The sequence below is a fragment of the Chrysochloris asiatica genome, unplaced genomic scaffold, assembly GCF_000296735.1.
Source record: "Chrysochloris asiatica unplaced genomic scaffold, ChrAsi1.0 scaffold00207, whole genome shotgun sequence".
NCBI lineage: Eukaryota > Metazoa > Chordata > Mammalia > Afrosoricida > Chrysochloridae > Chrysochloris > Chrysochloris asiatica.
The window spans coordinates 3706110-3718405 of NW_006408725.1; the positions used below are offsets into that span (position 1 = coordinate 3706110).

The 12296-nt window shown below is 37.4% G+C and overlaps 1 protein-coding gene across 2 annotated transcripts in view; it reads right to left on the minus strand.

Annotated features, from left to right (window-relative positions):
• The window catches only part of KIFAP3 (kinesin-associated protein 3), a 239440-nt gene that overhangs the window by 151209 nt on the left and 75935 nt on the right, over positions 1 to 12296 (minus strand). For both annotated transcript variants that reach the window (XM_006872636.1, XM_006872635.1), the window contains one exon: positions 4349 to 4527. In XM_006872636.1, coding sequence (XP_006872698.1) covers positions 4349 to 4527 — 179 coding nt within the window. The remainder of the gene's footprint in view (positions 1 to 4348; positions 4528 to 12296) is intronic.

Below are 12296 nucleotides of genomic sequence, written 5' to 3' on the forward strand. Positions count from 1 at the left end.
TAAGCACAGATGTAAAAATCATCAGCAATATATTCACTAATGAGAACTGAAGATACATAAAAGGAGCAATATATCCTGACCAAGTAATGTTTAAGGAGCCCTAGTGGCAGAAGTCCTGGAGTAGCACTGCAGGATAATACCCTGGGCTGCATGGTTAGTTTGAACTGCAAGTCTGCGGTTCAAACCCAGCTCCTCAGGTCTCATACAGGGTCGCTATGCGCTGGAATAGTAGACTCAATGACACTTAACTTAGTATCAGCCGAGCACTTAACCATTGTGCCACTAAGTAGTTCAAAATCACCAGTTGTTCTGTGGGAGAAAAGACTTGACTATCTGCTCCCATAAACACATTCTAGGAAATCCTATGGGGCAGATCTGCTAAGAGTAAGGATCAACACGATGGCAAATAACCACAGTAAGTGGTGTTTCTTCCCTCAATGCAGCATTTCTGCAACATTAGAAAATGAATCAATGGACAGTCTTTTCAATAAATGGTGCGGACACAAATGGACATTCATAGTCAAAAAACATTAATGTTGATCCATACCTTGCACCATACACAAAATTAACTCAAATGGATGGATCACAGCCTAAAAAAACAAAAAAATTAAACCAAACCAAAATAACAACCAAAAATAGCAAAAATACCTATAAAGCTTTCTAAAGAAAATTTATGAGAATGTTTTTGTCACTTTGGATTTGGCAAATATTTTAGATATGACACTAAAAACCGCTCCTTTAAAAATTTGGACTACGTCAAAATTAAAAACTTCTAGTTTTCATGGGAATATAAAGAGACACGTCATGGAACAAGAGAACACTTACAAAACACTTTACTGACAAAGGACTTGCATCTAAAATATATAAAGAACTTTCAAAACACTATAATAATACAAGCAATCCAAGTGATACATATTATCTCTGCTAGTCCTCTTAAAATGATATTCTAATATGATTTATTCCTATTTCTAATGCTATGCTAATTTTTATAAGAAATAGGATAACTCAATCTATACCATTAATTGAATTTTTAAAGTAAATTAAATTTGATTGAAAATATATAACTCTAAAAAGCAAGATCATTATTAGTTCACATCTACAGTAAAAAAAAAAACTTCATTTAAATAAATATTACAACTTCACATATTGATCAGTCATTCCCTTTAAAAGAAAACAAAAACAAACACTAAAATTGCTAAAGAATTCACTGGCTACTAATTACATTAAATACTATATTTCTTTTGAAAAAGAAATTGCACATACTAGTTGCTATAGCAAAACTTAATAATAAGAGTGTGTGTTATTAATTTGTCAAATGGAATATGAAATATGTCATGTGGTCAATCTGTTGGTTAAACACAAGACTCAGTTATTTAATATAATCGTCTACTCATGTCTGGTTGATAAAAGTCCAGTTCTAACAGCTAAATTTATCAACTGCCTCAATATTAAATTCCCTCTCAATTCAATTTCTGCAAAATTGAATTTATATTTAATAAGTATTTTTATTAAATGTTCTATGTAGGATGACAGTTTACCAACAATGTATCATCAATTTGATCTCTGTTTTTAAGTATCTGTTTTCAGTGTTTCTAGAAGACAATATTTAAAAATCATTTACTGTTAAATATGATTTGTTTTAAAAAGACATAAAAATAAAGACTATTAAAAAGTATTACCCTGGAGACAAAGAGAAAGAGTAGTATCTGGAGATCAGTTCTCTTGGGCAAGTTAACCTAATCTCTCTGATCCTCTACTATATTTCACGTGCAAAATGAGACACTAGATTTACTATGTAAGACCTAGTAAAGATTTAAAGATCCTGATTCCATCAGATGTCCATAAATAAAATGTGTTTCTCCCACAATAAAAGATTAAATGCATATTATCCATAGTAAAAATCTGGTTAATCATATCATTATATAATCTTGAATAATCAGTAACTTTTCCTAACCTTGTTACCTCCTCAACAAAAAATGAAGTTTAATGAGACAATTTCTATTAGACCTTCTAACACTATGATCTTATCAGAAAATTGTTTTAATAATATTCTTGAGAGACAATTTTTGATAAAGACATAAGAAATGCATTACTTAAATAAAAAACTAATCATTACACAGCAAACATATTAAGGGCAAATCAATCTGAATTGTGAGAGCCTACTAAAGGAAAGCTTAATATAAACTACACAAATGGAGGAACATATTTTAACTTTATTATGAGGAAGCAATTATTCTGCCATACCCTAACTACTTAAGGAACATACATATATCACCATGTCATCATATTCTTTTTAGATATAAGATCAATAAAAAAAGAAAACATGCTTTTGATTAATTTCTATTAGTAGAGTCAAACTCAAAGCAATATCAGGCACACAATGAATATCAATAATTATGTACTAATGATGAAAATGACAGATATGAAATATCTGTGGGTAAAATAAAATTTCACATATTTCAAGTAACAGAGTTCAAGGAACTTATTAAATTCTGATAAATCAGTTTCAGGTTTTCAGAGTATGCCATGTCATTCTATATAGCATAAGCTACTCCCTTGTTTGATTTTAAAAAGAAGAAAAATATTAGGCAAAGGTATTATACATTTAGACTAACTGAAGGAGAATCTACTTTCATTGATACTACATAGCTACATAGTGACTTGTATTAGCATATCATTTTAAAAGGGGTCTTGAATGGAGTTCTCCATGTTCGAGTAACTCCATTTATAGGAATCTACCCTAAGAAAGTAATCAGTAATATATATAAACAAAATACAGTACAAATATGTCTATTGGAGTGTAATTCTTAAAAGTAATGAGAACTTAAATTTATGAAAAGGTATGATTAACATATGATCTATTAAAGATAATGTTGTTGTTACAAAGATTTCTTAATGCCATGAAAATAAGATAAGAATGGATACTTTATCATTTGCATATTTCTGTATGATGTGCTTTTTCAGAACAAGAAATAATACATGTTCAACTTGTGCTTTTCAAAGACTATTATATCATCGTGATAAAAGATGACAAAGAAAAGTCCATGACTTTTATGTACATGAAAAGTACATTAATTCAAACAAGTAATGAAAAGGGCTGGAATTAACACATGACACTGGGAATGAAAGGAAAGGACAACCTCCAGAGACATTTGGAAATCAGAATCCACAGGCTGTGGCTAACAACTGGAACAGTAGATGACAGAGAAATGATTGGATCAAATTATAATACCACAAATTAATATCAGTGGTACATATACATGGTATACTTTGTGGAATTATCATTTTGAAGCAAAACAGTTCAGAGGAAAATAATATTAGTTGACCCTGAAGCATAACTGTACATTTAAATTACTTTCTATATGCTAATTTTAAAATAGCACTCTATACAACTGTTAATAGTTAAGGTTTTGTGTCACCCAGGCTGGGCCAGAATTCTTTGGTTTAGTAGTTAAGATGTAGTTATCACCTCCATGATGAGATCTAATATTATGTAATCACCCCATGATGTGGTCTATGTGATCAGCTCTGATCTAATGCAATAATTCTTTAAGTTGTAAATCCTCACTTCTATGATGTTAACAAGGTCAGATGCAATCTACAGGATTAGGTTGCATCTTGAGTTAATCTCTTTTGAAATATAAAAGGAGAGAGAAGTGAGCAAAGGAGGAGGGACCCACTTCCACTAAGAAAGAACTGGGAGTAATGTGTCCTTAGGACCTGGAGTCCCTGCACTGTTTAGTTCTTAGATCCAAAGGAAGATTGATGCCAACACAAACAGAGAATACCAGGGAATGCTGGAGTGAGACAAGGACCTTTCTCCAAAGCTGGTAATCTGAATTTGAACTTCTGGCCTCCTAACTAAGATAGAATTAAGTCTATTTGTGAAAGCTATCCACTTGTGGTATTTCTGTTATAGCAGCACTAGATAACCAAGACAACAATATACTAGGGAAAGGTTCTTATCCACAAAGCTTCAAGTACCTGGAATATAATTAATATGGACTATATTAATTATAAGGAGTTCTGATAGCGTAGTGGTTACGAATCGGGCTGCGAACCTTAAGGTCAGCGGTTCGAAACTACCAGCTGCTCTGCGGGAGAAAGATGAGGCTTTCTACTCCCGTAAAGATTTACACCCTCGGAAACCCTGTACAGGGTCGCTATGGGTCGGAACCGACTCGAAGGCACTTAACAACAACAACAATATTTCCTATTGAAGCCATTTGGGTGAGTTACTACTATTGTAAAATCTTCATTTAGAATTATCTCAGAAAGTGATAATGTGTTCAGCTTATTAGCAAAATATTCTTGCTTGGAAGAACTGTTTCAAGGAGATTTAAGTTACCATGTCATTTTTATTCTCCATAAAAATGCTGAGTTTCTTCAAGAAGGACACAACCAGAATAAGCAGCTCAAAATTGTCCCGATCAAGAGCCTTCACCAGCATATGAACTATGTTTTTGTTCCTCATCTTCAGTTCAGTACGAGTATCTTCAGCAAGATTCAGAAGTAAATAAAGAGCAACTAGAAAAGGAAAACAGATGAGAGTTAAGTGACTGGAATGTTAAATCAATTATTAGAAAACCAATTTCTATTCACAAGGTAACAAATAAAGTTCAAAAAAGGTAATAATATACATTAGTTTGAAATTTTTAGCCAGTTAGCAATTATTTCATTGTTGTTAGGTGGTGTCAAGTCAGTCCCCAACTCAAGGTGATCTCAAGCACAATAAAAAACATGCAGCCTCTTCATGAACTGTTGTGATCCCAAGAATTTTCACTAGTTGATTTTTAGAAATTAGATAGACAGGCCTTTCTTGCTAGTCTGCTTAATTCGAAAGCTCCGCTGAAACTTGTTCAGCATAAAAGCAACAAACAGCCCCGACTGATAGATGGTAGGTGGTTTGGCATGAGGTACACTGTCCAGGAATTGCACTTGGGTCTCCCACATGGAAAGCACGACTTCTACCACTGAACTACCAAAACCCTACCTATCTATAGTAATTTCATCAGATCATTCACTGAGTGCTACTGAGTGATAGTGGTAGGGTGGTGGCTCCATATAACAAGCACTACACTGTGAACCACAAGGTCTGCAGTGCCAGCCTGCCAGCTGTGAACCACACGGTCTACGGTGCCAGCCTACCAGTTGCTCCGCAGGAGAAATACGAGGCTTTTTGCACTTACTAAGGTTTCAAATCTCAGAAACCTCATATAGGGTCACTATGTTTCGGATTCGACTCGTTGGCACTTAACAACAACAATTGAGTGTTATAGTGACCCTGAATAGATTTTCTGAGGTTGGAACCGACTTGATGGCACTTAACATTACATGCCATCGAGTTGGTTCCAACCCACAGCGACCCTGTATAAGGTTTCCAAGGAGCAGATGGTGGGTTAGAACCACTAGTCTTTCAGTTAGCAGTCCAGTACTTATCCAACAAAGCCACATATATTTGTATTTGTATTTATGTATACTTACATGTGTATATTTATATAGATACATATACATACGTAAATATACATGTATAAGTGTATATTAGTATATATAAATACATTTTATATATGTTATTGTTGTTGCTGTTAACTATCGTTGAGTTGGTTCAGACCCATAGTGACCCTGTATAGGATTTCTGAGGAGCAGCTGGTGAGCTTGAACCACCGACCTTGCAGTTCAAATGGCTTTGCAGTCTGACACATTAACCCACAGCACCACATCAGGACTCCCACTTTATATATACTTATATGTAATTTATATATATGCATAAATAAAAACATACATATAAGTATATATAAAGCTAAACCTACCACCATCAAATTGATTACGACTCATAACGATCCTATAAGACAGAGTAAAATTACCCTTTAGGTTTCCCAAGATTGCAAATCTTTACAAGAGCATATAGTCTCAGTTTTCACCCACTGGGTGACTGGTGGGTTTGAGCTGCTGATCTTGTGGTTAGCAGCCCGATGCTCATCCCACAGTACTACCAGAGCTCAATATACATACACACATATCATAAAATACAAGACTTTAAAAAATTCATGGAAAAATGGAGTTCAAAGATAACAGAATTTTTCCATGAACTTTTTGAAGCCCCCTCTTATGATACATATAATATGATGCTAAGAAAGAGACTATAACCAATAGTTATAAGCTATCTTCTTGGTATTTAGAACTTAATAGCAATCATTGGCAACTAAGGGTAGATAAGCAAATAAAATAGGTAGGCAAGAAAAATAAGCTTCATATATACAGTAAACAAGGTTAAGGCATAAAATTTCAAGTACTTAGTGCTGCTATTAAAAAGAGCTATAATTCATAATATATAATATAGCTAGAGTTAAACTTGAGGATACTGAAATCTATTTTTTATATTTAAATAGATTTTCTGATAGTCACTAGAATAAACAGTCAGATGAAATTCAATACAATTGTTATACCTGATAAACGCTGAGGTTACTGTTTACCTGTGGTTGTTGTTAGGTGCTAATGAGTTGTATCATCTGCATATCGCAGGTTGTTAATGAGTCTTCCTCCAATCCTGATGCCACGTTTTTCTTCATAGAACCCAGCTTCTTGGATTATTTGATCAGCATACAGGTTGAATAAGTATGGTGAAAGAATACAACCATGTCACACACCTTTCTTATTTGAAACCATTCAGTATTCCCATGTTCTGTTCAAACAATTGCCTCTTGGTCCAGGTACAGATTCCTCATGAGCACAATTAAGTGTTCTGGAATATTCATACTTTGCAATGTTGCCCATAGCTTGTCATGATCCACACAATCGAAAGCCTTTTAGTAGTCAATAAAGCACAAGTAAACATCTTTCTGATATTCTCTGCTTTCAGCCAAGATCCATAGGACATCAGCAATAATAGCCCTTGTTCTACGGCCTCTTCTGAATCCAGCTTGAACCTCTGGAAGTTCTCTGTCAATGTATGATTGTAGCCGTTTCTGTATTACCTTTAGCAAAACTTTACTCGCTTGGGATATCAAAGAGATTGTCCGATGATTTCTGCATTCTGTTGGGTCACCTCTCTTTGGAATGGGAACAAATATGGATCTCTTCCAATCAGTCGGCCAGATAGTTGTCTTCCAAATTTCTTGGCAGAGATGAATGAGTATCCTGTGCCACCTCACTTTCTTGAAAGATTTCAAGTTGTTTTGATTTGCATCTCTCTAATGGCTCTCACTGGAGCTCTGGTAGCATAGTGGTTACGAATTGGGCTGTGAACCACAAGTTCAGCAGTTCGAAACTACCAGCTATTCCCAGGAGAAAGATGAGGCTTTCTGCTCCCGTAAAGATTTACAGCCTTGGAAATCCTGTACAGGGTCACTATGAGTCGGAACCGACTCCACGACACTTAACAACAACAACAAATGGCTCTCACTAGTCATTACAGAGATGCAAGTCAAAACAACAATGAGATATCATCTCATACCAGCTATAACAGCAAAGATCAAAAAAGTAGAGGGCAATAAATGCTGGCAAGGATGTGGAAAGACAGGGACCCTCCTACATTGTTGGTGAAATTACAAAATGGTCCAACCACTCTGGAAAGCAATATGGCGCTTCCTCAGAAGGTTGGAAATAGCAATAACTTATGATCCAACAATTCCTCTACTTGGTATTTACCCACAAGAAATACAAGCTATAACCCAAGTAGATATAGGTACACCAATGTTCATAGCGGCAATATTTACAATAGCAAAAAGATGGAGACAGCCTAAGTGCCCATCAATGGAAGAATGGAAAAACAAACTGTGGTACATACACACAATGAACTACTATGCTACCTTGAAGAACAACAAGGAAGCTGCAAGCCACCACATAACATGGATTAACCTTGAGGACATTATGCTGAGTTAAATTAGTCACAAAAGGAGAAATTCTACATAGGACCATTATTGTAAAAGACTAAGAAAAAGAACCCATCCTAAAAGGGGGGGGGGAGATTATATATATATAATTGCTGATCTCCAGGATGTATGGGATGAGAGGAGGGGAGGGAGGGAGGGGAAGATAGAGCACAAAGTAGGGAATTGACACAGGATAGCTTGAGTGCTGGGGGATGGAGGGGGGGCCAATACACAAGAATGGGGTGGGGAATGGAAGGACAAGGCTGATGGGAGAACAGTTGGGCAGGTTCGCATGGGCTAAGTGGGACAGAAGTAAATGATGAGGTATGCACAACCTTGGAACAACAGGGCTCCGGGATACAGATATTGAGACATGGATTGAAGGGGTAAAAGAGGGGAATAATGTTAAGATCCTTGGCTGTCTTTTGAATCTTGGTTTCTCTTGCCTACCACTGTAAAATAGACACTAGAGGGGGAAGAAAGGAATAGCCAGAAACATCACTACAGAAAGCTTGCAAGTCAGTCTTTAGCCTACAATTGATTGGAATCCCTTAAAGGGGGCTAGAAGTTGCCCAGTGAAAGAGGCTTCCTGTGGAGCCTTTACATTGCATAAGACCACATATAGGTGGAATCCAGAACCTCATCTAGAATCTTCTGCGGTAGGAAATTTCCACTGGAAAGGACGAGTAGACCAGCCTAGAGCGGCAGAAGAACAGAAGATACTTTGTGAAAGAAAGACCGGCAGGGAAAATCCAAAATAATAATAGTAGTCTGATTGATTACTACAAGAACAAGTAAGCTGTTCTCCCAGGAGCCATCAAGGCAAGTGATGGGGCCCCTCAGAGCAAACTCCCTTCCACGAGTGAGACTCAAGGGGAATACATGATCAGGCATGTGGTCTGGCTGGTGACCACACTGATTACCGATAAAGGGAAGAGGGGGAAAAAACAGCAACGAAGTTGCAAGCTAAGTCCGACCACATTCAATGGACCCCTGTGAACCTGGGTGGAACCCTGGATGGCTGGCAGTACAGCAAGACCCAGGGACTCCTGGGCCCGTGGCCACAGAGGAGTAGAGAGGAGAGTGAAGCATCCAGCCGACATGAAGTGAGTGAAGATGCACAAGAACACCCATACTTGCAGATAGTACCCACTTAACCTGGCTTCGATAGCTGGAAGACCATAATTCGAGTAGAAGAAGAAAGAAGAGGAAGTGAAAAGAAAAAAAAAAAAAAGAGTAACCTGCTACAATTTGATGAACTTTACCTACACTTACGAATGTAATAGCTCAAAAAAGGGAACAAATCTTCACTTCCCTCCCCTTGGTACACAGGGCTGACAGAGATGGGCAACTTAGACATTTGCTACCCAAAATGGGGGTGCCTATAAAGGCAAGAAGTAACTGGCTTACAAGCTTTCAAGAGGGAGCCTATTTCCAGATGGGCCGGGGGAAGGTAGAATCTCCACCAAATGATTTCCAATTTATTGGGACTGGGCTGGCGAAAGGAAATGGGGACAAGATTCTTGTGGTACAATAGTGAATAATTGCCATCAGGACTGACTGTGAGGGTCAGAAATGTAGAGGTAGATTTTTTTTGACAAAAGGAGGGGAGTGATTGATTTTGCAGCCCAGGAGCAGAGGTCCCTGGGACCATCAAGTGAGAAGAGCGGAGAGTGGAAACCTACCCAAAGAAGCAGAGACGCCAGGAATGGAGACAGAGACAATGATGTAGACAGATGGAGCGGCTAGAGACACTGAACTCAGGGATGGAGAAGGGCTGTGTGCTGATGGCTGGGGGGGCAAGCCTGTGGGGTATCCCCTTTCATTATTTGATGATGCATGGAGAGGATTGTGATCATTGCAATGAAACAAAATACGATAGGATGAATGTAAAACTGATATTCTTCTATGTAAACCTCACAATAAAAATTTATTTTTAAAAAAAGATGTATTGATTATTACTGGTGATTGGAATGCCTAAGTTGCAAACTAAGAGGAAGGACCAGTAGTTGGAATATATGGCCTTGGTGATAGAAGTGATGCTAGATATTACATGATAAAATTCTGCAAAACCAATGATTTGTTCGTTTCAAGTACCTTCTTTAGACAGCATAATATATGATTATACACATGGACCTCACCAAATGGAATACACGAAAATCAAATTGACTACATCTGCGGAAAGAAATGATGGAAAAGTTCTATATCATCACCAAGGCCAGCGGCAGACTGTAGAATAGACCATCAACTGCTCATAAGCAGATTCAAACTAATGAAGAAAATGAAAACAAGTCCATGAGAGCCAAAATATGACCTTGAATATATCTCATCTGAATTTAGAGATGATCTAAAGAACAGATATGAAAATTAAACACTAAAGACCGAAGAGCAGAAGAATTGTGGGATGATATCAAGAACATCAGATAGAAAGACAGCAAAAAGTCATTAAGAAGACAGGAAAGAAAGAAAAGATCAAAATGGATGTCAGGAGAGACACTGAAACTTGCTCTTTAGCATAGAGGTGCTAAACCAAATGGAAGAAATGAGGAAGCCCAAGAGCTGAACAGAAAATTTCAAAGGACAGCTCGAGAAGACAGAATCAAATATTACAACGAAATGTAAAAAGATCTGGAGTCAGAAAACCAAAAGGGAAGAACACACTCAGCATTTCTCAGGATGGGGGAACTGAAAAAAAAATTCAAGCCTCGACTTCCGTTACTGAAGAATTCTCTGGGCAAATTACTGAATGATGCAGAAAGCATCAAAAGAAGATGGAAAGAATACATGGAATCATGGTAGCAAAATGAAATGGTTGATGTTCAACTGTTTCAAGAGGTAGCATATGATCAAGCGCCAATGATACTGAAGGAAGAAGTCCAAAGTACACTGATGGAATTGGCAAAGAACAAGGCACCAGAAATTGATGGAATAAAAATTGAAATCTTTCAAGAAAGTAAGGCAGCACAGAAGGCACTCACTCATATATGCCAAGAAATCTGGAAAATAACTATCTGACCAACTGATTGGAAGAGATCCATATTTGTGCCCATTCCAAAGAGAGATGACACAACAGAATGCAGATGCAAAAGTCAGTGGACAATATTCTTTCATATCCCATGCAAATAAAGTTTTACTAAAGGTAATACAGAAATGGATACAACAATACATCGACAGAGCACTTCCAGAGGTTCAAGCAGGACTCAGAAGAGAACGTGGAACAAGGGATATCACTGCTGATGTCCGACGTCTGATGTCTGAAAGCAGAGAATATCAGAAAGATGTCTACCTGTGCTTTATTGACTACTCAAAGGCTTTCGATTGTGTGGATCATGACAAGCTATGGACAACATTGCGAAGTAGAGTATTCCAGAACACTTAATTGTACTCATGATGAATCTGTACATGGACCAAGAGGCAGTTGTTCAAACAGAACATGGGAACACTGAATGGTTTAATATTAAGAAAGGTATGCAATAGGGTTGTAGTCTTTCACCATACTTATTCAACCTGTATATTGAGCAAATAATCCAAGAAGCTGGTTTATATGAAGAAAAACGTGGCATCAAGATTGGAGGAAGACTCATTAACAATCTGTGATATGCAGGTGATACAACCTTGCTTGCTGAAAGTAAAGAGGGCTTAAAATACTTACTGATGAAGATCAAAGACCACAGTCTTCGGTATGGATTGCATCTCAATGTATAGAATACAAAAATCCTCACCACTGGACCAATAAACAACATTCTTATTAACGGAGAAAAGATGGAAATTGTCAAGGACTTCATTCTTGGATCAGCCATCAATACTCATGGGAGCAGCAGTCAAGAAATCAAACGATGTATTGCATTAGGCAAATCTGCTGCACAAGACCTTTTTAAAGTCTTAAAGAGCAAAGGTATCAGCTTGAGGACTACGGTGTATCTGACCCAAGCCATGGTATTTTTAATAACCTCATATGCATGTGAAAGCTGGACAATGAATAAGGAAGACCGTAAAAGAACTGATACATTTGAGTTATGGTGTTGGAGGAGAATATTGAATGTACCATGGGCTGTTAAAAGAACAAATAGATCTGTGTTGGAAGAAGTACAGCCAGGGTGCTACTTGGAGGCCAGGATGGTCAAACTTTGTCTCTCATACTTCAGACATATTGTCAGGAGGGGCCAGTCACTGGAGAAGGATATCATGTTTGGCAAGGTCCAGGGTCAGAGAAGAGGAAGACCCCCTAACAAGTTGGACTGGCAAAGTGGCAGCATCAATGGGCTCAAGCATGGCAACAATTGTGAGGTTGGCCCAGGACCTGGCTATGTTTCAGTCTGTTGTGCATAAAGGGTCACTATGAGTCAGTATCGACTCAATGACACCTAACACAAAACAATAATGACTTGGGAGATGGGGAAGGCAGTTAAAAAGTAAAGGTATGAA